The 27,843-nt window shown below is 41.2% G+C and overlaps 1 protein-coding gene and 1 long non-coding RNA gene across 3 annotated transcripts in view; one reads left to right on the top strand and one right to left on the bottom strand.

The window, feature by feature from the left end:
- LOC111272047 (uncharacterized) overlaps nucleotides 1-7,801 on the top strand; it is a 47,188-nt gene extending 39,387 nt beyond the window's left edge. The window contains exon 5 of one of the 2 annotated variants that reach the window (XR_002687288.2): nucleotides 7,769-7,783. Coding sequence is in view for 1 of the 2 variants with exons in the window: in XM_086973145.1 (XP_086829271.1) it covers nucleotides 7,769-7,786 (18 nt within the window). In the remaining variant the exon portion in view is untranslated. Of the gene's footprint in view, nucleotides 1-7,768 lie in introns of both variants that reach the window. The other variant, XM_086973145.1, reaches the window with a different exon arrangement.
- The window catches only part of LOC111272048 (uncharacterized), a 70,758-nt gene extending 52,024 nt beyond the window's left edge, over nucleotides 1-18,734 (bottom strand). The window contains exons 1-2 of the long non-coding RNA XR_002687292.2: nucleotides 18,335-18,734; nucleotides 17,219-18,047 (exon numbers count right to left, since the gene is read on the bottom strand). This is a non-coding gene — a long non-coding RNA (uncharacterized LOC111272048). The remainder of the gene's footprint in view (nucleotides 1-17,218; nucleotides 18,048-18,334) is intronic.
- Nucleotides 18,735-27,843: the final 9,109 nt, after the last annotated feature.

The raw sequence follows: 27,843 nt of genomic DNA, 5'->3' as shown, positions 1-27,843 counted from the left end.
AGACTCCTTTGGGAGCAGGGTGATAATGTATCGAGTCCCTGTGTCTCCCCAAGCGTTCGTTAATTTAAGCGGAGCCATTTTTAAAAAGAATTCTGTTCTGAAAAACCCCCAGGTGTGCTGTATCTCAATAACACATTCATATAAAACTCATTTTAGAAGCAAAGCATTTTCTGACGAGGATTCAGTGGCAACATATTTACTTTAGTGAGAAAGCAACGTACATTTTGAGCGTTATTTGAGAGAACAATCGCAAGTTAAGGTCAACTATTCGTAGACACTGCGTTGAAACTCTTTCGCCGCTGTACACTTCTTAACGGGACTTACTTAAATATGGGGCATATATGTACCGAGTAATTCTTCGAGTACGGTAAGTTAAGTGGATTTGCATAGTATGTCAATCTCCTTATAATTACCATATCTTGGCACTGATTCCTACTGACACAGGTCGGGGAAATCAGACATAAAAGTAATATCAGAAGATGATGGTTCAGCATCCAGAGAAACGGTGTCCCAAACAGACTAACGGCTATAGTGTCGTAGTAACCGTATAGTAATTGTGCACCCTTCAAGAATTGATGAGTGCAAACGTTGACTAGTTGATCAGGTAGAAGAAGAAAGGATCGATATATGAACATCAACATAGTATCTCGTTATATTTTTGTAAAAGCAGTTTCAGACATGATGTGCTTTCTTTTGCAATGGCTCAATGCCATTTCCATAATCGGCAGCTGCTCAGTGCTTTAGAACAGATGGATTAAAGGGCAACGCGGTAAAGGTACACAAACGACAGTAGCAGAATCATCGTCATCATAACATAGACCTCTTTCAGTAGCTCTTTGTGTACCTGGCAGGAGCGATGACATTATGTGCGATGATGAATAATGTCGTACTGGTCGGATTCCTCATATTCTTTCCACAACCCCCTTTCGCTATCCCTGACTCCCTCGTTGACCCTCCACTCCCTCATTCCTACTACTCGATCCTTAAGCAGCGTTTTGATCGCGGCAGCACCAGCTCTGGCCGAGCAGAGTACCCAATGCAAAAGTGCAACAACCATGGATGGCCATGTAAGTAGCGATAATGCACGTAGCGACTAAAGTCATGGAATGGCACCGCTTTGTCAGTTTGCCAGCTTGGCCGTTCGCCCAGCAGTCGCCCGCTTGCTTCAACGTTGTCTCAGGGTAGCAGCCGCAGTAGAATCTAAGAGCGACCGGATGAACCTAAAATACATATATAGTCTGTGCGTGTGTGGGCATGTGTGTATGTGTGATAGGAAGGCGGTAAGATGATGTGAATTTGGTCCTTCACAGAAGGTAGGACTGTGTCTTCTGTGAGCGATGGTCCCGTTGAGAGACACAAGCTCTGGTCCAGCTTTGGTGGCCAGCTTGCAGCTACGTACGGAACAAACCTCCTGATAACACAGGAACAACGGCGAAGAGCTAGGGGCCGCGTAGAAACCGGAACTGTGAACCGAGCAATTGCGACGGAGCACAATTTCTGCCTCATACCTCACACTCCATTTAACGACAAGGAGCAGGGGAGTCGTCCTTTGCATTTTAGCTACAGAAACAGCCTTGGCAATACAACTCATGAGAAGTCTGCGCACTATTAACGTCAGCTGCCCTTGAGTCTAAAGCTTTAACTTTTTAGTTCGAGTTTTTCTTCCAGCCACAAGAAAGATTCAACTAGAAATACCACTTTCCAGCGTTCTGTTATGTTTTTGTGAATTACTTTGGGACGAAGCAGCCTTTTTTGGTACTCTAAACTTCCTGTGCCATTTAGCAAAGTTTGCCATGACACTTGAACGACTATTTGCGTACCTAGTAGCTATCAATTTATAGGAATGTGGAGAGAGAATAAAAAGCGGGTGTAAAACACTCACACATGGGTTCATACGGTATGGCTGTGCACTTAAATACTACTTTCCATGTTAAAGTACCCTAAAGGGGAAAATATTCATAGAGATAACATATAGATTCAGATACGATTTATAATTCCCTATTCAATTAAGAACATATTGTACAATTCAACTATATATTAAAACATTTGTACTAGTCTTTGTACATGACAGCATATCAAATGTTCGGTGTACTCGTAATATTCTTAAAAACAAGAGGTACAGCTGCCTAACGTGACCGAACCGTTCGGTATAATACTTATGTGCAGTAGAGAAGTATTGGTTTGCTATCGAAATGGCTATTAATATTATGGCTTTGAAATAACGTTCCTAGGTTACACCCAGGGGTGATGTTCACTATTGCGTGGCATTGAATCGCTGCAGATAGCCAACCCCTTTCTTAGCCACTTTCAGCTTTATGGATGCGATAGTTGGTACGGGTAGATGGCGTGTTGCCTGGAGGGCTGTGAACCACAAAACTATTGACCCAACGAGCGAAAAATGGCACTTGCGATACCAAAAGACCACTTTCGCCGCATGTTGAGCCCCCACCCCGTAGGTGTGCGGGGTCATATTTTGCAAGTAGACAAATTGGCATCAACAAATCGACGCGCGAACATAAAGGAAGATGAATAACATAAACGAGCTCCTCACTTGCAGAACCAGTAGTATTCTTCTTTGCGAGCATCTGTGCGAAGATCATCTATATAGGGCCAAATCTCCTGCATGGTCTGTGCATGCTACTACAGAGCATAAGGGAACCGTTCATGCTAACAATGTTTTTCTAAAAGGACTAAAAGGGAAGTTATTATCTACTTATTAAGTTAGCTCCATCTTGGTAAAGGTGGCAAACACTTCAAATAACTCGAATCGTACTGTAGTATTGTCTACCTGTGTTGTAACTAAGAATATGAAGCTTTCTACAAAAAGCATGAAAGTTTCATTTTCACTTAATTTTATAAAAGAACCTAGATTTTCCATTTAATTTCTTATTTAAGGATAGTAAACTTGTAGTTTACATTACTTGTTATGTACAGTATATCAATCGAAAGTCCATTACCATGAGCACGTCGCAATGAACTAGATGCAAATTGGACCTCGAGATTCATTACAATGAGTGTGACAAACTGGCTTAAACACTGCGCGCCCTAATTTAGAAGACGATCTGAAATACCAAGCCGATTGTATATGACTCAGCAGGATAATCGGGCCTCTGGCACCTTTCCCCTTAGGCTTTACAAGACCGAGCCACCTTAGTACCGTTGAATACTCCTGGTACAGCCGCAGACAGTATGAGGCCATAGAAACATAATCGAACAAAAGCACGAGGAATCGTCTTCATCACGGGGGATTCTGCTAAAGGACGATTGGACAACCCCGTGTTCCTTCCTCACTCAAAGCCCGACCCCCATAGAGCGTTCGTCATTGGGTGAAATGAAGCGCACACCACTATCTCTATTTTCTTCCTTGCTTTCTCTTCATTCTCCTCTTGCCTCCGCATCTCATCGCTCGATCTGCCCCAGGAGCCCTTCTTGTCCTCTTCCATGTCGACCCTCATTGGTGACTCACAGGAAACAGACCGTCGTTCTGCGTCATTCGTCCAAGACTCTCACTGCCCCGCTGAATTCGACTTAGCAGCGACGATGAGTGGGCAAAAAGCATTTCGCGCAGGTCTAACAGCTAGCCAACTGTCAAATCAGTTCTTCGCTCCATTTATCCTCAACGACATGTCGTCTTTTCTCTGGGTCGGCTCATGTAGGTTAAGTCTAGTCACGATACACCTTTAGTTTGTAACCGCTAACGTACATCGTGGATCCCTTCTATCCGGTCTTATCATCGAGCAAATTAAGCAGTAGTTCGCATTGGATACGGACTTCAAGAGTGTAATATCTGTGCTATCTATCTGGTGTAAATTATCAACAGTACGTTAGTCTAGGTAAAGATTTAGCTAACTAGGATTTGACTATCTTAATGTGTGTGTGCGATAGTACGCGCGTTATAATATATGCTCCACGGCATACAAGTCCTTTATGAGGAACTCCGGAAGCGTCAACATTCCGTTTAATTTCTTTTAACAACTCTGATATATTTCCTCGTTTTTGACGCCAGAAACTCGATCAACGAGTGATACAAACGTCAATTGTTTATCTCTTATGCATTAAAAGCGAATATGAACTGCGTCGCCTGTTGCATTCAAAAGACTATTTTCGTAATCCCCCATATGGCTTTGTTTATCGTCGGCGTATCAAAACGGTTTACATGACAGGTGTCTCCTTTTCAAGTTGGGAACTGCCTCTTAGCCGGCTGGCTCACACTGTACTCCTGACCATTTTCCAGTTTACAGCCTCTCCGCTTAGGCTTTCTGTCTAGGCAGTATACGAGATAACAGGACGTACGCTGGTCTCGTTATGAGAATAAAGGACAACCCATCTCGACGTCTCACTAGAATCCTATCAGTCGCTCAGAAGCCAGCGTTGCAGCGACTCTGACTACTGTCTGGTACTTAACGGTGCAGGTGTCGAAGGTGACTGAACATAAGCAGAGCCTGACTAACATGTTGGGAATGCTATCATTTCAGGCCGTTCTCCTATCGATGTGAGTTCTATAGATTAAGCAAAGAACTGAGGAATCACATAGAGGAAGGTTCTTCTCTCGACGGCGGGTGTCACCCTAGAAACGAACGGAACACTATGACACAACGTGCTACCCTGCAAATGGAACGGGTCTGTAACAGCTGGAAGTATACTTAACATCATAGCACGCGTTCACCTAATAAACACCAAGTAAGGCCAATGATAAACAAAAGATGGTGTTTATGACGGCCACATGGGTTAACTTAGCCTGAGTCCACTGAATGTAATGCGCCACACCTCACCTGTACACGAGCAACAACTAAAACATAAGTCTCCGTTCATTTCTCGTATGATACAAAAAATCCTATCAGCTATCGAATCTAAAGTTCCTTTTTTGTGTTTATGCACATGTATTGTTCCGATATGCGTGCACTTTTCTTGTTTTGTTTGTTGACGGCATAGTATCTTTTGCTATGCTATTGAAGTATTACACTATAAGCCCACCTAATATTTATACGGTAAACCTATTTGCATGCGTGTCATCTGTGAGTTCCTTGAGCCGCATATGATCTATTCCGTAACTGACTAAGGAGTTTTCTAGGTTTTCGTTCCACATTTTTTATGTCAAATCTGTTTACGCACAATTTACCACTAGCAGCAATCCGATCGTATACATATACGCTGGGTATTCACAGAAACATCAATAACCATACCCTGTGACACGTACATCTAACGTGTACCTTGTGTCAGTAACGGGGCAGTTCTGATAAGGTTGTTGCTGGATAGAAGTGGTTGTGCTTGAGTGTCTGGAAGGCAGAAGACGGAGTCCTGTTTAACTTGAACAAGATCCGCAAAGCTACAGGTGGGCAGGGCGGACCCGAAGCAGAGACCGTCGAGGTTCAGCGCTCACCCCATAAAAAAGTAGGTGGTGTATCTTTAAAGTAGATTTTAGTAGGAATCATTATTGGCGTACGTAGTTCCACAGAAAAAAATATTCTCCTTCGACGTATTAAGCTACGAATCGTTAATGTACTCTTTTCATGATAAGCAGTATCAAGGTGTCAGGAAATAACACACAGATCAGCTTATTATACTACTGTAATTCTCCCAGGTGTCCTGGTAAATAGCAATTGGGAAATGCGAAAGCTTAGAACCAGTCAAACTTCAATACGAGAACATAGGGTAATTAAATGAGAATGTTTTTTTTTGTAAGTTTTACATCCAAGAACGAAAGGCCTAGGCGTGCCGAGATAGGGAACCGTGATAAACATTAACTGTCTAAAATAATTCGGGTATATACATATAATACCAATAGCTAGTAACAGATTTCACGCATTACGTTACAAGATAGGAGGTGTATGCTGCGCTGCTAGCTAAGGGCATTTAATTAGTGATTTAGTTAATCGTCCACATTCTGCTCTGTGAGTTGCAATAGTTTGCCTCCAACAAAATGACAGCACACATTCATCGCATCAGAAATTCATCACTTTTCAGTCTCTCCGAAACACTCTCCCGTGTCCCCCGCAATCATCAGTTCACAACGTAGGAAGTCATTACAAATTTGTGATTGTAACCCTCATTCTGCAAACGACAGGAGGGGATACATCAATGGGGCGAAGTGTTAAAATTTATCGCGCTTCTGCGCCCCGTCGCCGTTCGGCGTGTCGATTAGAGTTCGAAAAACGGGATTGAAAAACTTTAGTTTCTTTATCTTCAGCTATCATCTTTGCTACGAGAGAGGAAAAAGTCATTTAAGGGGATTGCATCGTTTCACCAGGCTCTTGAGGAAAAGTCTATGTGTCCGTCTTTTATATGTGGGACGCTCGAGTGCCATTTTGCCCTAAGGTTGAGGTACTTCTCTACTGCCAAGTGAAGGGGACTAGAAGCAGGAGAGGGAACAGTTCGTTGTTTCTTTGAAACTTTCTGCTCACTTCTTACGCTTTGGTTCTTATTTTCTTATTCGGAGTTTGCGTCGTTACCGGCCACACAAGACGGACATGGCACATGCATATATAGCAGGAGAAAGCATTGAGACAAGGAGAAGTGTGGTTCTGCTGGTCTCTTACCATCCGAGACAGTCCAGACTTTGGCTTTCCAACCCCCAACTCTGACTTCGTCCGACAAGGAAGCTTTTCTTTTTTCCCCTCTTCCGTTGTTCCTTGCCCTTCCCTAGTGCTGTCCACGCCCGCGCTATTCGATCGCTGTCGTTGTCTAGCGCCCCTCTGCGATCGAGTGTGTTCTTTTTAATTGCTTACAATTACTCGCCGGCAGAACGAAGATAAACCACGCGCTGGAGACAGCAAGAAAGGACAGGGTGACGATATAACTGCGTGGAAATAGAAAATGAGGTGGTACGTTAAAAAATTCATAGGTTGGAATAATATATAATACAAATTTTGCAGCTTTGCGAATAAAATTTTAAAGCCAGAAGCAGTGAAACACTCCAAGCTGAGAGTAAACCAAGAACCGAACGTTTTTAATGATTATACATATGTATATGTAACATCTACCGTTTCCCGATCCGGTTGACCATTTATTTCACTCCGTTTAAGGAGTTAATGATTACTAACGCAAAGAGGCTTAAATCCTATCGGAAAACAAAAATAATTGTTTTTTTTTTTTATTTATTTTTTTGTAGAATGATGCGGAACTTACATGTTAAGTTATTGAACGACTAATTAGCCCTAAACCTTTTCATCGTCTACGAGATTGATGCAAACTTCAACCTTATGCCTTTAGAGCTACAATACGATTAGTCGCTCTCATGATGCATGGTAATGAGACATCCCTGTCTGCTGGAAGTACGGTAGAACTATTCGTTTTTAAAATCAATGTATTTGCTCATATAGTTTATATTCCGACAATTCTACTTCAGGTTCAATACGCAGATGTACTGTATTAAGCAATAAGCATCACGTGTATATTAGTTGTCGCGTTTAGTCTATAGCAATCTTCTAGCCCATAAGGTCGTCACAGAAACAGCACTCATGAAGTATATGCTGTCTATCTAAAAGTTGTTTTTTTTTTAATTAAATGCAGCCCATGTGACTTGTTGATTCAACCAAAATGAACCTTTCAGGAGGCAATGCAGTTTCTCAATAGCATCATATATAAACTTACTGTCGTATTATATTTGTATCTTTCTTATACTAAGGGACCTATGCGTGGTTTGATAGCAAGACGAAGCAGGATCGTTTATCTTAACCGTGGAGTAATTACGTCAGGGCGTGGCTACGCTAGCCTCTTATCACTTCTGATATGTTAAAATTATTCAGCAGCTTTTTTTTTTTTTTTACAGAGAACGACCGTAGTTTGACGTAAGGCAGTACATCGACGGAAATGTAAACGCCACCATAGTGAAAACACAATAACATAATATGCACAAGCTTCTCTATTTTTGCTCAATAGCCTTCTCATTGCTTAGTTTTGAATTTGGTATGGAATGTTTTGTGCCAAGTCGACTTTGGCGGAACTCGAAAAAAAAATCCAATTTATCAGATCATCGAAGACGTCAAAACTATTCAGAAAACGTATTGCTCTAAACACACAAAAGTATACTTTAGAATTTTTTGTCTGAAGCGCTTCATATCACACCCATAACAGCTCAATAGCACAAGTCATATAAGGTGGTATTATGTAGGATTTTAATTTAATAAAACGTATAGATACTTTGGTATTACCCTCGTCTGTACTTTTATGCGCTCTGTTCACAATTGATTTCGAGCAAGCTGACGATCAAAAATCCGTTGTCCAAGGTTAGTAATAGATATATTTACTGACAAAGCACACAGGTAAAATTGCTATGTAATAATATCACTTTGGTATCATTAAATATCATAAGAGCTGAGGTTTCAGCTGTCCGTGTATCGGGTTCTTTTAAAAATCATACCAACAAGCCTACACGAATTAGGTCTCGTGCGTGTATCTATGCACTTTCAGGAATTGATTGGTAGAATCGCGATTTACTGAAAAGTTTAAGCTATTTAATTCAGCTAATTTCGTGCCGATAACGAACGGTCTCAAAACTCAGGCAATTACACCAGGCGTCTATGGCTAAATTTTCCAACAGAATTCTCGTACAAATGCTTATAGGTGGTGAGCCAAACCTGGACGCACATTAGTTGGCCACACTGGAACACATAAGAGAGAGAAATAGAAAAGAAAACATCTTGCACAGCGTGACACAGGATTGTCAGGGAGTTTTCTTGACACCTCCGTCAGATCCAAATGGATGTTATTTGTGGAGCCTCTTAGAAGGACGGGGGAAAGAGCGGACAAGAAGAACGGCTATGGTATCAACTGGATAAGAATATATCCTATAACCTATAATGCGTCACATGGCGGAACGAGATATATAATATATCGATGTGTAAAGGCACATTGTGTCCTGGCAAGGCCACGTCAAGTCGGAACGCGATGACATATGAGCTGACATGGTCTGGTTTGGCCGTCATTTTCGATCCGATGGAGCAGATTCCTTAAGTACATGACGGCAATGGTGACAACGACCGACCGACCGACCGACCGACCGACCTAGAAGCTCTCTCTTTACCTCCCACAGAGTTGCCTCTTCGCATACAAATGCCTTCTTTGTTGTATGGCCTTCTAGTGCAATACAACTACTCGATTTCGATGCAAGCCAACTGAATTCAAGTCAAACACACAATCTGCTAGAGTCTTTTTACACAATTGACACGTCCTCCCTCTGGAGCCCCTAGCCCTTCATCCAATGTATTTGTGCAGTTTTTTTTCTTAGGGTTTTTTAGTTCTTCTTTAGGGTTTCCCCACGTCCCGCAGGCGACGAACAACCCACGAGCACCCACGAGGGAAAAATGAATCGCGGTAGGTTCTCATAGCTATGAGTAAGCCATGTCATACAAAGGCCTCTTGAAGTCTTTCCGGGAATTTCACGCTACCCAAATGGATGACTTTTAAACCATATACCGATGTGTACATGGTTTGAGAAAAATGCACCTTTTTTGTTCCCTATTACGACGGAGAAACGTGAAGTTATTGATGGTTATATTTAAACAGTAGGTCAGATATTCGTTTGCATGCACAACTTGCTTTCTTCAGGAACATTGATTGCTTCTAAACCATAAAGATATCATTAAGCTATCAATCGTGCAAACAGGTAATACGTTTTCAGTCTAAATGTCTGTTCATGGTATTCCGCGCTCGGTTACAATTCTTGGGCTTTTTGCCCATTATTTTGGACGCGTTTCACATCGCTACCCGAGCGGAACTGAGATGAGCATGGACAAGCGATTGCTAATTAGCCGGAGCTCACCATAAGCGTAGATAAATCTTATAAATTTAAGACATTTGTTAATATTTAAATAGCCTTTTGCCCAGCAACAAGTCGCCCCACCTGCCCAACCATATCAATCAATCATCGCCGGGTGTATAAAGCACCGGGTTTCAATTTAGCATTGAAAAAAGCTGGATCAACACCTAACTGAGACGTAGAACTTACTGTTTGCTCTCTACTGCATTGACCGCTCAAAGTCGTTCGTAGAGTCCGACGAAGCTTAACGTTCGCTGCGCGAAAAATAGTAGGTATAACTGCATGAGCCGAAGAAACGGAGAAAGGAGGCGAGATTCATCTGTTTTTGGAGTTCAATGATATCCTTTTTACGCACTGTCGTTCCTCTGTCACTCGCAGTTGCATGGCTTGCCTTGGAAAAAATGACCACGGAGCCTATACGATAGTATATAGTAATGAATGATAATTATTCATCGCTTGATCTCACGCTTTCGCAGTAGTGTTGTTCATGCTGTGGTCTCAGACCTGGCAAAGAACATTGTAGTGACGGCTGCTTTTGCACAGGATCGTCCCCCAAAAAGTCTGATTAATTATTTTTCTGAGATCTAAATAATGAAGGATTATATCCTCCCTTTTCCTCATTGGCATCCATAACTCTCCCATTGAATTGAGCGCTTAAATTTGCGTTGCCCCATTCTACGCTGCTCTAATCGCGAGTAATAATTAGAAAGAACATCATGCGAGTTAATGAACGAACAAGAGGAGTTCGTCTATTCAATGGGGTTTAATCTTTGCCGAGCAGTCCAAGTGCTCACCTGCAGTTTTAAAGGTCACTTCATTAACATCTACGCTGGTACTAAATTTTACGCGTTTGTGGTTCTATTATAAACACTACGTGCGTACCCTGGACAGAAGTTTTGCAATTCGGATATATCCCAGTATCACGTAACCGAAATGATTGTTATTGGAAACACACAAATTGTATACTCTCGTGCTTGCCAACGTAGTATCGTTATAGCGTATGTCAAGATCGGCATACATTATTGACAAATAACAAAGTTTTTTTTTCAATTTCCAAGTTTCGTTTAGTAGTTTATGGCGCTAAATGTATCATACTACGTTAATTTCGGTCCCCATGATGGTGCACTAGTGAAGTTAGCGATATCTGAGTCTAGGTTCGACAGGAGCGAAGGCACAGTTTATTTTATACTGAAAGCCAGCCATTTAATACGAAATTTAACGGGCTAAGTACCAGACCTAAAAATACGGAGCATTTGTTCAACTTAATATGTTCCTTTCTACATCCGTAGAAGGTCGTTGTGAAGCGCCATTACGTTTGTCCATTTGAACCTATTGCATATCAGAGAACGCTATACACAGATCTCTGATTCAGCCAAATAGCTAAACTTCAAATATGTATTTACGCAAATGCATACACAATACAAATAGGTACGCTGTTCATAAATTCGTCAGATGAGTAATATTAAGAAGATCCTCATACCTACTGTAGAGTACCATTGAAAAGATAAAGAGCAAAGCCACTTGACGTTTGTAGAAACCCAGCATAGGTACCTTTGAGTGCTGACCGTCTTCATATACTATCAGCAGCATATGAAGATTTACGCCGTGGCTGGGTATGACTGGTTACCAGTCTTCTTCTAAAGCAGGATGGGCTTTTCTTGAAATGCTCTTACCACTCCTACTGCTTACCGCTGTTGAAACATCACAATGCATTCCGCTCCCAATACTACCGCAGTTACTGCGAGTTCTGGTGTTTGCCCTGGCCGTGTCCGGCGTTCATGCGTCTCAAGCCGATGTCTCGGTCGGTTTTGCCCTGGCTAGCTTTCTTGCCCCTTCCGTCCGTACTTCACGTGCAGGTTCCATTGAGCGGCGGCCGGGTCGTCTCCTTCGCCTGTCTGTCCGTGTATGCATATTCCTAGAAGGAAGAACTGCTCTGCACTTATCTACGACGCTTTTATGCATACATGTGATTCGTATATGTGCATATATAATATTGCCACATGTGTGCGCGCGTACTTCTTTACGCAGACGATGGCCAACACGAGTAAGCGCCGTAGGTACGGAATATCCCTCCTTTCCCTCCATAAAGCCATGACTCGATCTACTCCTCGATTGCCACGGCATTCGCAACAGCGGCGGCAGCAGCAGCCATACATCCAACGGACTTTTTCCCTCCTTCAGACTCTTTTTCGCTCTCCCAGTTTACGGGTTCACTTTTGTACTCGGGCAGAAAGCGATCATCCAGCCGGCTTCGTGAACTCGTAGTTCGTTATTCGCGGCTAGTTCGTATATAACCGCCATCATCATTGAGGCTCGAAAAATTAAAAAGCAACCTTCGCCCCACCGCATAAACCAACAGACCACGTCGCTCACGCCACTCTTCGCGTAGTTTCAGCACCCAGCCCACATAGACAGGTTCAGCACTCACACTCTCAACCCCATATGTCCATACACAGCCAGTTATTCACATACAGCTACGTACCTGTTATACCTGCCTGGGTCGGTGTGGGCAGTTAAAGATAAGGAGCACCTTCAACCTCCACATACCAGAAAAGTGCGCGAAAGAAGGCAAAGAGTGAGACGGGACTCCCACTGCTTACGGGTCAGGGAACTGTGCGCTTGACGTAAATCGTGTATTAAACTCAAATTCGTTCGCAGATAAGATAAATCTTAGTTAGAGGCTGCACTACCTACAGTGAAACAGACGATTGTTGGGTTTGGCTGTGTTTAAATCAAGAACAAGTCCGTAAAAGTGAGACGATCGCGCGTATAGTCCAGTAGTTCTTTTGAGGGAGCCTGAAATAACTAAGGATCTGCTATTGGAACTACTGGCTTAACCTTTACTGAAACATTAATTTATTGGTTATGTCTACAAAAGCGCAGTAGTCTGTGATTTCGTCTCTATGCTGCATGGAGAGCGCTTGAGGTTACGGTTAGTTAATTTAAGTATAGTTTTCGAAATACTGTGTCCCAAAAGTCAAGTGTCTCCGTCATATAGAGTACACCTTGAAGTTGTGTTGACTGTTGAGCAGCGCTGCTTTTTCGACCGACGGTATGTCTGTAAACGTTAGCACCTTTCACAGCTATGTACATATTGTAGTAAAAACAAATGATAAACAATAGCTTATATCTACGGGGGATCTTTAAATTTGGAGTACTGCTTTCCGCAGTATTTAGGCAAGTCCAAAGATAAGCAACGTTTGGGCTATAAGCGTATCGAAGTAAAGGTGTAAGTGAGCCTTCGGTACTTAATCGACGTTTAGGATGCACTAACGTCATTAGCATGAGCGCGGCCCGTTTATTTCTAAATTATGTACATAAGAGTTTTCTGCCTACCATCTCAAATACAGAGCTAACGATCGCATATCTCACGACGCGGCTCCGATTATCGATTAGCCTCTTTCTCTCTCCAAGTTGTTTAAAAGAGAACTTGCAAATCAGTTTGAAATAGGTACAAGTATGTCGATGGTAATTTCCCGACCAGTCCCCGCGTCGATTGATTTTCTTGTCCTTGTCGTTATGTTTGAAGTCAGTAACTCGTTAGCACGACTTCACGTCAATGAAACGTCTGTATTGTGGTACTACGAGGGCCGACGCGGTAGCTATTGCTACCAGCTGTTGCCGATTCTCGTCAATGCCTGTTAACACAGTAAATTAATTAAAAGTTGGGCCAGTCAGCAGCATAGGGGTAATAAATTGAGCGATAATTTCAAAAAGCATATTTAATACATTTCCTATCATAGTTTTAGAAGAAAATCGTAAAAATCAAATTATTTCGAAGCCGTCTGTCGCACGACGGTAGCATACGGTTAAATCGTTACATCTTCATCCCTGACGTATTCCTGTCGCTACTGTTATGCTTCAGTATGCTAACTTTGGGTCGAAAATGTTTTTCCTGATGAGCATACCGACGCAGCTGTTCACTTTACGGTTCGATATTTCTTTGTTTGTAATACTTGTCTGTGGGGTCAAGATTGGCTGCATACCCCTGTGGTGCTCGCCCATTCATCTACAAGAGTCGCCTTTATCGGAGCGTTATAATGAGCATAGACTAGACTTTTAGAATACATTTGTTTTGCAAAAAATCAGCAGTACGTTATCGATGCCACAGGAAACTATTTCTACGGTGAAGCACGTCTAGGACAATTGAAGTACCTGCGTACTGATGCCTGGTTTGTTTGTAATAACGGTAAACGCTTTGCGGTTTAGTTACACGTAAATGGCGTACGCTAGCTACTGAAAGACAAATTCCTTTTGAGCACACTCGATATGAATGTGTGTATGGACATTTAGCCTTATCGCATAAACTTCATGTTTATTATTGTTATTATTAACAGCGACCGTTGACCATTAGAACAGAAAAGGCAATAAGGGATCGAGAAAGCTATTCCTATTCAATTCGAGTACGTTAGTTGAGAAGTCAGTTGTTTGCATCGTTCCAATTTCGTCGCAGTTTCGTATAATAGGACGCAATGTATTATTCTACGTCGCTGCTCGTCAATAGAGCAGCTGGCCTTGTGCATTAGTTAACATGAAAACGAATATATTGTATTATACAGTTCTCCATAATAAGCCTTCGACAGTACAAGATAAAGGCCTTAATGGTTACATATTTCCCCTTCGGGTTTAACGCGAAACATGTCATACTTTTGCAGTCCATGGTCGTGGAACGATGTGTCTTGTGAAAATGATGCACTGATCACCTGCAATCGTCTCGTATATACCGGATTCTCTCTGCATGGTCCGATCTGTCTCTACAGTCAGAACCTGTACTTGCCCTTCTCAAATGAACGATAGTTCTCGAAGAACCTTTGAACAATTTTCCAAAACATCCCATAACATTTCCGATACTATAAGAATACTCAAATATCGAAATGTTTATCTTCTTGCAAAAAGAGACGTCCTAAGTTCAGACAAACAGCTGAAGAAGGCTGCGGCACGGCCTTGACGAAGCCTCAATATCTTCTCTACGTTCACAACACTTCGGACGGATAAGCTTACAAACCCATGGGACAAAATTGCACCAGATACTCGTTCGGTAATTGGGTTTGTCGATCTATGTCTCGTCCAATTAATGTCGTAAACACAAATGCATTGACCGCAATAACTAGATATTTTTAAAACCCTCTGCTGTAAGATGTGAGATAGAATACAGCAAGTCAACTGAGCGAGGATACGGTGGTCTAGAAATACAAAATGCGACAGTTCAGACAAGCTATACGAACGCGTTTTTAACCATAGGATTGCGCTAGAACTTCGTTAATTCGGCCGTGGTCGCCTACGTTTAAGAAAATAGTTCAATGAAATAGAAATGACTATTCATAAAGTAATCCCTAAAAAGCACTAAGCCGTTTCACATCGATAAAAATACTTTCCAACTATATAGATGAGGGTTTTTCTTGGTCAGTCAGTAGTGGTCTACAAATGGTGGCCCGTGGGCGAACGGAAACAGATCAACAAGCGATTGTAGTTTTGAATCGTTGGCGTCGCTTTCCAGGTCAGAGGGATTGGAGAGAGTGTCAGAACCATCAGATGTCTAATGTCGTTTGTGAAAAGGCCGCCTATTCGTTATCGACAGACCTGCGACAGGCCACTGCACGCAGTAACAGAGTGATCAATACATATTCGTAGACAGATAGCATGAGTTTGGCAGTGCAAAAAAGACGCAGACCATGTTACAAGATACGGCTGAGTAAGCTTTAGAATAACAATGCGATGCCTCTAACCATGATAATTAAGTTGGTAACTTACATGGTTAGCAAACAGACTCAGTCATTATGAAGGCAACGACAACATCTTTGGTTTTCACTAAATAATGAGATAAAAAAATGTAATGGGTTTTCTCTTTGCCTAAGATTGGGTTCACCTAAAGACGTTTACTTTTTGTGCCGCGGCCCCTTAATGATTCTAAGTGGGAGTTGAAGACGACGATGGTTAGTGGACCAAAGTCGATTGAGTAAATATTATCGCGTAGTTCGTTGTGGTTTATTCAGGTCAAAATACGATAGCTATCTTCAGTGCATCCTATGCCATCATTGAGCTGATGATAGATCAACGATATAGTTTACTTTATTCATAGCTCACATTGTGCTCCTGTAGAGTCGTTGAGATGGGGGGCACATCTGCTGGTAGAGGTAACACAAACTAAATACCGTTAGAAGAATATGGGCGCAAGGGGCTAATTAATGTCCTTTGTTTTTATCTGTTACTCGATTTTTATTTTATATAAGAGTCAAGTAACAGAAGGTTATAGATAATAGAAGACTAGATAAGTCTAAATATGTTTCGTTCTATACTACGCAGAGACGTCGATAAAGCAAGTTCCCATGTTCTAATTCGTTGAGTTTAATCATACACAAGCCTTCATATTAGGACAAATAGTCATTCTGCCTTTCGTAGCATATACGCCACATTCGCTTGCTTCAGCCAATAATCACGGCTCCTATTGTCTACATTACAACAAAGATGTATTAAGCGTTTCATAACATAGTAATACGGCATTGAGCTTGGGCCCAAGATCTGATAATTTCTTACGCTCGTAGCACCTACCAAGAACCACATTGGTATATAAACGTCATGTATATATGGAAACAAAATTATATCCTTGTCTAATGCACATTAAATTAGTTAGAATAACAATATGTCTAACGCAACCTTCTTCCTATTTACATAAGCTAATGAATATTATGATACGCGACACAGCTTCACCGTGTCTTCTGTTGAAGAAAGAGTCCTTTTTAGCGTGCCTTCAAAACACATGATCAACTACAGATAGTGACAGTAAACTAAAATATAATATTATTGAAGTAGTTAATTAAAGCAAATAGTGACTCAGGATCAGGGACAAAGAGGAGTGCGAACGGAATGGTTTTTTTGTAGCTAAAAAATCTGATGTCGTGACAAATGTTTACATATGAGGCCGGGTATTCGCCAACTCTTCGAAAAGATATATATATATATATATGATGTGTCGCATTCCTTTAGTACGCTCTTTTTATGGGGTTTCATATAAATCAGTTCGACTTAACACGTTAACATTTAATACGTAGTGTTCAAGTTATGCAATGTACACTAATTTCGAGCATATATTTGGATCCATTGGTTTTACTAAGAAAAATAGTATCAATCTAATTTGTGCTGCTTAGTGCATTTTTGTAGTTAGTGTTCGGCAAGGCTGCTTCTACATGATGGTCCTTTTATTCTGCAAGACAGCTTTAGCGAAACATCGGTTAAAATAGATGAAGAAAAGGGTTGAATATATTTATCATCAAACAAGGTAAGTAAGCAGCGATGTAGCTAAAAGCAAACGTTTGCATTTTATGTCATCTGGCCACTGTCAAAAAGCAATCTAGTATTATACTATTACAAAATTTAATCAAAAGGCAAAATAAACTATGAAACAGTCCGCTTCTCACTCTTGCAATGCTTCCTCAATGCATCAGGTACTACCTTCGTACATACCTGTTCTGCTTGCTGTCGTTCTTCTTCGGTTGTTTTACGTTGTTTTCCTGTAGTGTCCTTCAGGACAGGTACAAACCAAGTCGGCAATAAGCTGTTTATTCTTGAGATGGCCAGCCTCGACCCTATTTAAATATCGGTAAAATTCGCCGATATACAAATCTCCTATGTGCTATAGCTCTAAAGATGCAAACAGCACATCCCTGGCTTTGAAGCCAACAATGTTCATTCCTTCTGTGTGCGCGACTGTGCGTGTGGTCGGAGTGAGTCCGGATGACTCAACATCGCCTGTAGGCGATCCAGCGGCGCATTCACTGGATGGTTAAACACCGCGCGCTGTATCTATAATAGATTTGCTCTTACCTCTGCACCTCGCGGACTCGAAGTTGCTCACGCAGCGGCTTCAGCAGACCTGAATAGGGCTTGCCTCTGAAGACAAATTCCTGTCCCATTCCCGACTTGGGCCCGTGGCTTGCGTGCCCCTTGTCTTTCTGTTTTTGTGCAAAACTCATTAGAAACACTTACACTTGAGTTGACACATCGACACATACCCATTCTTTCTTTTTCCCATACATGGACAGCTTCGAGGATGAAATTGCTTTTCGCTCGCCAGCTTGTTCTTTAGCACCACGCAGCATTAATGGGCTACCTAGTGGCTAGCCAAGCGATATGTGCGTTACCGACTGCAAACGCACATGCTTCCAGTACACTCGCGTTGGTGGGCGTGATATCTCAACCCGCGTTATTTCTCGGTAGGTCCTCCTGCTTCCAATGGCGCTCTAATCGTAAGACGCCCTTACGAAGCTTATGCCAACCTCGTCCCCAATGCCTACTATGGTGAAAAATACGCATGCAAACAAATGCAAGCGAAAAAATCCATTGTACCCAATGACTAGAAGTGGTTCTAAATACCAATGTGTATCCCTATAGACTTCTAGTACAAATATAGATGCACATATGCACAATACACCTAGTGCTGCTGTTACCTATGGCATAGACGCTATACCGTGTGCTAAAACTAATGCCTATACTCCGCTGTGCTTGTGGATAGCATCACCGGTCACGATTGCTAGAGGCAATCAGTCGGACTTAGATAGCATTGACCAACGGCTTACTTACTTTCTCTCCTCCCTGACATGCTCCGTTCGATGAAGATGATGATGATCCCGAAAGCAAATACCGAAAACAATCTCACCAACGAAAGCAACGGGTGAAGGCCAAAACACCAACAGCATAGCGAACATTCTATCTGTTCGACACATCTCAGGAGGGTCAAATGCGCCATAGGCATCTTTGGTGATGTTCTGCTGTACTCGAATACGGGTGAAGCAGAACTAGTGCCCTCTTCCAGCAACGCAATGCTAATGGCAACTAGCAGTAGGTTTCAGCCGTTGAAATAGACGCGTATAGACAGAGGTGTGACCCACAACGCGCGTGTCACTCGCCTGCTGCGTCGCAACTCCCTGCTTCATTCTGACTAGTAGAGTGAGTAACTGAGTGAGTGCAATAAGTGGTGACTGTACTTGAGCCTCCATGCGCCGCTGATACGCCTGATCGCTCGTAAGTGGTCTCGTATGCCCCATTTCTCTCCAATTTCGCAGTCATTTCCCGCTGATGAGAGGCCTTTCTCCACTTATCCGTCACTCATTCCATACAAACACAACGCTACTTCCCCCATTTTACGCTCTCTCTCTCTCTGCACTATATCGTGCTCGATGCTTTGTCATCAGCATTACTATCGTGGTTTCGACCATCATCATCACGAGTAGCTACCAGCTTTGAATCATATTCTCGCTTTTTCTATGGGTTTCTCTACCTTCGATTTTTCGCTAGGACTATTCCCGCTAAGGCACGAGCATGAATACTCGCGTCATACGGGGTGAGGCCCTTTAGTTAACCTCTGTTCGCTCGGATCAGGTCTAAGGCTATCTGTCAGTTTCAGATGGTGGTGTATCGTGCGCACTTAAGTTTTTTTGGGAAGACTTTGCACTTGAGTCGTCGGCTGGGGACGGCGACGATGGTCGTGACAACTGCAACGATGGCGATAGAAAAGAAATGAGTGGGAAGTGGATTAGCTTGCTCTTAGAAAGCGAGAACCCATCGACAGGGGCCATCGATGATGGGGTTGATATAACGATGACATGCCGTTGCTGTTAGTATTGGCAGTGATGATACTTTAGTGAATATTACATTAGCCCTCCTTAATAAATGAAATTCTGGCTTATTAATTAAGGAGGCGATTATGAATGTTTCTTAGTGCAATTCAAATCATATTTTCCGTGCAACACGTCCGATATTTGATTTGCTAAATATTACTTAAAATGGCTAGCTTCAGACACGAAGCAAACCGTGTTAACGCCCGGATTTGAACCTAGATTACCACCTGTTCCTAACTATGGCAGGCGATAGATAGTAGGATGCCTGGAAGATTAATGAAATATCTGCAAAATATTTTTATATTTTACAAGTCTACTATGATAATGACACAAAGGTCGTACAGGAATATAAAAAATTATTGGTAGATGCGTTATCAGAAGAAATGGCCCAACGATAATTTTGTCGCTTTTACTCTGGAAATTTCTGTGTGAAACATGTTCCTCGTAGCGGTCGATCAAATATGGAAGAAGGTGATAAAGTTATTGGTTAAAGGTTGAGCAACATCACCATGTAAGTAGTCATGGGAACTTATTATTTTCTATTTCCAAACAGTTTCAAACCATTTGAAGAGAGCACGCTGCCAAAAAAAAGCTCAATGTTTGGGCGCCACATGAATTGACGCTAAATAGTTAACCCAATGGCATTTTCACCTGAGAAATTTTACCGAAGCCCAAAAGACTGAGGCGTTTCTAAAGCTGTTGACCACAAACAGTGAAGAGACAATAATGCGCAAATAAAAAATCTTTAACAAAATCGACACTGAGACGGGAAAAAGAACAGACTTGAATCTCTATTGTCAACGGCTAAAAATAAAATTACAAGAAGTCTCTGGAAAAATCGACCACAACCAATGAACAGAAAAGGCATCTTCGTCCGACCACATATGTATTTAATCACCCAGCAAAAACTGAAAGAATCTGATCATAAAACTATCCTTCGTTCTGGTCTCTGTAGAACTCGCTTGATTGTTACGATGTTTCAATTAAAAAATCATAGAACTTTTAAAATAATGGGATTTTATTAAGGTACCAAAAAAAAATGAAAGAATATCAACCAACGATCGAGTTGGCACATATTCAGTTTGGCAATTTTATTTTGAAACGTGAAAAAAATATTTGTTTCAGCGTTGGCTCAAAATTTGTCGGTACCTTTTTAACATCTCAATATACAAGATTAATTCAGTTAAGTAATGCGCGACAAGAACGTGACCAGTAGTATCCTTCTTTTGATTTCCCGTGGTTGACATCATCTGAATTGCTTAGCAGCACTACATTGTTAAAAAAAAAATGTAGTTTATACCTACAGTATTTAAAGCGTTTCCGATATGAAAGACAAACAAAAAAAAAAAACGGCTAAGTGGGAAGATGCAATCGTAATGTACGTACGATCGTATAGTCTTAGTGCTTCGTCATGACATCTTCATCATACGATTATTTAGAACTAACCTCAGATCTAATCTATTCGTTTTTGACGCGAAACGAGTCATGTGATTAGTCTTGTTGCTATTTTCACAATGATTCAATAAATCTTATCTTAAATCTACTAATTCAGCGATCTTTTAATGCATCCGTTTTGCTATCGATTTAGGAAAAGAGCCTTAGAGCAGACGATGCTGAACCCGTGCGTGATCGTCGTTTAGCAGTCCTGCAGATAGCCATAAGCTACCTGATATACCCTTGCGGGTTATAGCAGCCATAGCTACCCTAACACATGATTCCAACAAATTTAAGGTCGACTCTTTAGGAAAACTTTAATCACTTTGATAGCTTTATATTAAAATAGATTCTGTGCGAGATAATCCGAATATTAAATAAAGGAAGCATATTTCATCTTTTTATAGCGCAGGAAGAACATTTCCTATGAACATTTGTTGCCTGCTGATTAGAATTTAAACAACTGTTTGCGTTCTCCTAAGTGGATATGGTAGAAGTGTGACAAACTTGAGGATTGCAAGCTTCTCTAAGTTTGAAACTTGACTTTTCATCAAGATTTACGGTGTACAAGACGGTACTTCTATATTCCAAATTATTCAAGTAAGCTCTTTCTAAGCAAAAACAAATATTTCGGCGAAAATACCTTGCACTTTCGAAGTCCTATATCTCACGGTCATGTTTACTCAGTATCCCCACCATCTACCGCGATTGCAGGTTCATTTCGGAATGTAAACCACTTACTAATCACTTTCAAAATATTCACACTTTGATCCGCAACTAACCTTTAAATAGCAATCCTGTACTAGGCAATCTTGTCCAGGGTAAGCTAAAGGCAAAAATTCCAGAGACATTCAATTCTGGACTGTTGGTGGGCTCAAGTCTCAAAAATGCAAGGGTACAAAACGGCCAAATAGTCCAAAAAAGCTTTTTGGCCGTTTTCCAGAAGGTCTTAACAAGACTAACTGATCGAGCTTAGCTGAGTGATCCGATTGAACACTTCAATACGATCTATATATTCAAGTTTATCAAGAATGGCTTCTGAAGCCATTCTGATACCTGATCCTTTTAGCGGTATAAATATAAACTTATTGAGTATTCTCAATCTTTTCCGGATTTTTCAGAAGCCGCGTGAAAACTTGCAATAATGTAGACTATCTCAGTCAAGTCTTGTGTTTCGTTAATAAATTTTTCAATAGTTAATTTTCTTGACTTTTTATCTTCTTTGACGTCAGTCTGCGGTTTGCTACTGATTGCATAGCACATTTTTTAATTTGCACACTATGGTCGTATGTAATCTAGTTTTTATTATTCGTGATCAGCCGCTTTAGAAGCCCCTCGGTTTCATTGCGTCTCTGGAGTTTCTTAAATGAAAGTACCATTGAGTTGACTCGTTAGCCTTAATTCGTGTGACACCCAAACATCAAGTTTTTTTTCTAATTCACTCTTTTCAAGCGGTTTAGAAGTTTCGTGGCAATATTATGACTATGTACGTGCCGGTTTTGCTCAACATTTACAATACTTCCATTAACTTTTTTTTTCGAAGCTGGTCGACCACTACTACGAGAGAAATTTTTAGAATAAAAAGAATGGAACTGTATTTGGGCCATTTCTTTACATAATGCATCTTGATCATAAACAGAACAAATTTCATAGGCATGGACACCATTCGTATTTTTATTCTAATAAAATAGTTATATACCCGAGGTGTTCTTTTATATGTCCGAATAAAGGCATTCCGTCACTTAGCGTATCTACCTCAGTCAAATTGCAGCCTTCAAATGCCAACCCAATGGGTCTCTTATTACTTAAGATATTTAACTTTAGAGCCAGCTAGCTAGAAAGACGGCAAATAGCTTTTTTAATAACCCAATAAAGATATGGCATTATGGTATCGCGTCAAATACTCTTCCTTGTTTTCCTTTGTTTGAAATACAGTTTCGTGTTTATGATGGTAATGCAATAACGATTTTATAAAGTGGGCGAAGTCAAACAAATCTAAATCATTGGTCTAAACAGCAAGAGCTCTATTGTAACAAGAGTTAATTAAGCAAGAAAATATTTATAAATGTTAGGTTTACGCTGTTGATTCTGCAGTAAATCATGTACATAATGAGAATCAGTTACTTTTTTGCAAAATAGCTCTTGGGAACTGGGTATAGGCAATACTCCGGAACCCCATTTACATATCTGAACTGATTACGAAAAACGTTGTTTTCATATATGAAAGGCATATTACAGATGGCCTGCAGAGTATCCGAGTTGTCAGAGCCTCTACGGCCGGTGGCAGCTAATCACGATTTGCACCACCATTATACTGCTTATTCTAGACGACTCCTGTTCATGCGAGATTGAAGTTTGAAACGTATGCGACCTGAAAAAGGGCAAAATGTCGAAAATCCAACCGAGATACCCAAGAAAACTCCCTAATGAGAAGATAAGTGTGAAGTCACAAATATTTCCCAGCGTCACGAAGAAAAGTCTGTGAAAAATGTTTTTTTTTTATTAGAAAGGCTGTCAGCACATTTTTCACCCCCGTACTGCCCGCGCAGAACTCTTGCTTTTGAAGGATCATTTTTTAATTAGACCCTTCGAGGCCTTTTGTACTTGTGCTTTTGGTATGCAAAGCTCTAAAGATTTCTCTATCTAAATGGGTATACTGTGCGGCATTTTCTTAAAATTAAATTTTAGATTTTAAACTCTCCTCTCTTACCATATGCTGTGTTATATACGAAGCTAATAGGACTTATATCAGTAACCCCTTGGCCTCTTTCAACTGATTGTTCCTCTAGCCGTCCACATCGCAGTACTTACACGAATTTGCTCTACATAATATGTTTCCCTTAATACACACAAATTGTGATATATTTATTATACATATATTCTCGTATGATATACCCGATTGAAGTGGGTACCGGTGATCGAATTTGTCATTTTAGTGGTCTCTTCTTGCGACCTTCTCCATGCATTCACGGCTGAACGGTCGGTTAGTTACTCATAAAAAAAATAATGCATGCATGTTGACGCGAGTGACAACACGACATTGTCCTTATAATGATACCTTATAAGTCAACCGTGTCTAGTGAGATATATTTCTCAGCATTTCTTTTTTTGCAAAAAGAAAACATAACGTGGCACAGTTGTTTAACGGTGAGAATTTATCTAGTACGGCGTCCCGTTATAAATATCTGCACTATTACATAAACGATTATTGTTATTGCGGTGCTTGACGCAGTACCAGACGTAAAACTCGAATCATCGGAAAATGTGTTATTTGACCAACAGGACTGTTTTCTCACAAATAGATTTATCTTTTTATTATTATGAGCGTATTGAATATACTTAGATTTTTCAGAGCGTGCCATTGTTTTCGCCGCGATCATGATTCGCTTACCGGAGCTACTTCTTGATATAAACACGATCGAACTAATCCTTAAGCAACTTTTCGCCCACCAATATTACATTAACGTCTCTCTTTACGACTAAGCTTTCGTTGTACTTCTTTACATGTTTAAATATAACCAACTTTAACATTTTTTTCTCGTTTGTTTCTATTTACCATAGGACAATTTTTTTACTATAAAATTTCATGTAATTTACGCATGCGTAGACAAGGAGATAAACAATACGCGTGTAGTTTCTAATAAACGCTCCTGGGTTTTAGAGAGAATTGCCTCAAGTATCCAATACCACACTAATGTAAAATTGGCCCATTCATTAATGCTAGATAAAGAAAGTCGTCTATCTCCAAGGCTCCCGCTATATCCGTCTAACAAACAAAAACCATTTCCCGAGTTTGATAGAGGATCCTTCGAACTCCGGAAGCTCTCGCAACAAATCCATATAAAGGCAGGAATTAAACTAGAAAGGTATAAACAAATATGTACTATTCATTTGTAATAATAAAACTGTGAATGCATGGGAACCGGCTATGCCCATTTATACGACGGTCGGGCTCAATGTTGTTCGGTTTCTGATCATGGGTTATTATTCCATTTTGGTCGGGCTGACATTGTAATATTAATCAACCTATATTATGTGCGCTTTTGCCGATATCAGAATCAGTGGCATTTCAATCTGTTCAATCAGTTAATCTAGAGTAAACCTGGTTGAAAGGCTATCACAACGTGTACATACGCAGCTTCAGTTGTGCTAGTAATAGAAATGACACAATCAAGCCCTCGGTCTTCTATCGAACGGTAGCGTTTTGCCTTAGTACAACTACTGCCCACTGTCTTCTAGCTGAAATAATAGAAGAATCATTTGACCCCTAAGCTCTTACATAATCGGCATGTATATAGGGGTACACGCCTAGCGGATGACTGACCGTATTCCCAGCAAGCGTTTGACGAAATCGTACGGCCGCGTTTTCCGAATAGAACGTAACCGGATCTCGCGGGAAGATGCCACGAACCGCCCTCTCTAGCTACGAGGTTGCAGCCGTCGAACGAGCCCGCATCGAGTGACTAGAGCTGGTGATAAGTGCATTCTTAGAAAGACTACTTCGGCTACTGAAACGAGGGGTAGATGGCCAACAGGGGCGATCGGCAAACTGCAATGGGCCAACCTCGAAGTTTCACTTCGACGGCAAGCAGATTAAGCTGAGTGGCCAGGCGTTGCGTGGCCTGTTTGTGTACGACTACAGCAGGCTAGCCGGCTGTGGACAGCTCCACAGGGAGACGTTGGCAAGCTGTGTGAAAACATGGTCAACCTCTAGCTTCGACGGTAAACCCCGTAAGCTGGCTACGACGGAACGGGCGCAATGAGGTGTACCAAGCGCATCTCAGGTTTCACGAAGTGAACGAGGCGACTGCACTGAGCTTTTGGGTGAGCTGCCGGTTACAGGTTCTCAACTCCTCTGAGATATGAGACAAACAGGCAGGCAGGCAGGCAGGCAGGCAAGCAAGCAAGCAAGCAAGCAAGCACAGCATTCGGAGTCGAATGGATGGCTAAAGAGCCCGTATGAAGAGGGATCGGCGATTGTGGATGACGCACGATCGTCCTAGGAAAAGTTGATTCTCGTCAAACAGGGGCGCTGAAAACCCTTTTGAATATTATGGTAAATAATTGTCATTTTAGAAATTACAATAATGTAATTGAATGGAAGGGACGCCGGACATGTTCTTAATGACCACTAACGATTAGACCCGATGCAGAGATATCTTTTACAAAATAATTAACTCCTAAGTAAGATATGAGCGTAAGAATAATTCCTTGTTTCAATTTGACCTAAACAGACTTTCTGAATTAAGGACACAGACGTCAGATTGGTTGCATCTTATCGTCACTTGAGTGCTCAGAGTACGGCTAGATCTTGAACGAAGATTTTGTGCTACGAAGCCCCATCAAACGTACATAATGTATAGGTGATTGTATCGACTATACTAATCCTCGACGAATTATCAGATCAACGAGGAGACCGAACCAACACTCCTTCCCTCCAGCCGGAATCTGTCTGACACGATAAATCTAATATTAGCATTGACCAGAATTGATTAAAAGGTTATACAGACAATGAATGTTTGCTGTAACTTGCTCATCCGGTTGTTCGTCGTTGTCTTTGTATGTCGAATATAAAGCACGGCAGTGAATCTGTGAAAGACATGTACGCGCAATTCCACGACCGATGACGAACACAATAAAGAAGCCGCAAAGCGACTGATAAAAGGTATGACACTTCCGCGACCCTTTCTGCTGCGAGGAGATTATCGCAGGCCTGCGCTAAAGAGCCGCGTCCTGTTAACGCCTCATCGTGTATAAGCGACCACAAAGCCAGCCATACAGGGTATATAGTGAGAGTCGAGGGCTGAGCTAGACACTATTATGATATGACATTCAGTTGCACCTTTGTGCATCGGTACTGTGACGCAGGCGAAATACAAAGGAAGGGATCACTACAAAAGTTTCATTCGAAGGTTCAACCTTTGCGAAGAAGACCCGTTTGGACGGATGTGGCTTCCTTTCTAACTGACTCACTTTAATTCTGCTTTTCCAATTAATTCGATCTTCAACGAAACGAGTAATTAATAGGATTAACGAGTTAACGCCAATACATATACTGAAACTGATGATAAACAATCCTTGAAAACGGATCGTCTATCGAACCAATTATACACGTAGGTTATTTCAAATATCGTTCCTAAATGGAGGTCCCTAAAACTAACGGCGATGCAACTTCTCGCAATACGTTGAACGGAACTTATTTCATATGATACCGCCGTCATGAAATTCAATTAGACATACTAACATTCACGTGTACTTAACTTAATAAAAAAAAAAAACGTAATCTTTTAATTCATATTTCATTTATGCAAGCTGTGATTCTTTGTAATGCGTATTACATACGGGCTACGTATGGAGTAGTTGGGCATGTTCGTGACAACCTCCGTAGGCTTTCCAACAAAGAGAAGGTGGCAACTCTTTTACCAACTGATTGCGTCTGCCAAAGACCAAATGCCGAGAACATTAGTATCGCACCAGTATACATTCCTATGCGGTATCCCTATCAGTTCCGAAATAATTGCATAATTAACTGGAATAATTGAATGCCTATGTATTGCCTTATAGTAGGACGGAGGGCAAGTAATGCTACCACCTTATATGGCCTAGACGAATGCAACTTTCCACCATTCGCATTCGGGCACTGAATCATGCCATGGATTCAATTGTTCGCAGGGTAATCGAACTGCGTTGTTAAAGTGACAGGATTATGAGAAATTCTAAAATTATGATATACGCACTAAAAGCGAGCACATATTCAGGAGACCGATAGTTGGATTTAAATTAAATAGTTGAAAAATATTTCCATGAAAAGTATGTTCATAATCGTATACTTTACTTTATTCTAGATGACCATTTGAATTGTTTTTTACAGCGTTAAAAATATCTGTCTCAAAAGCAGCAAATCTGAAGTTAGGTTGAAGAGATACGTTTCGCTAACGACAAATTTTCATGTCATAACACCTCCAAATAGGGAGGAAAACGGATGGGTGGGTCTAGGCGAAAACTTTTATAAAGCAACCTTTTAGGCTAAAAATATAT

The sequence above is a fragment of the Varroa jacobsoni genome, unplaced genomic scaffold (genome assembly GCF_002532875.2).
Source record: "Varroa jacobsoni isolate VJ856 unplaced genomic scaffold, vjacob_1.0 contig01482, whole genome shotgun sequence".
NCBI classification, from domain to species: Eukaryota; Metazoa; Arthropoda; class Arachnida; order Mesostigmata; family Varroidae; genus Varroa; species Varroa jacobsoni.
This window is presented reverse-complemented; position numbering and strand designations above follow the sequence as displayed.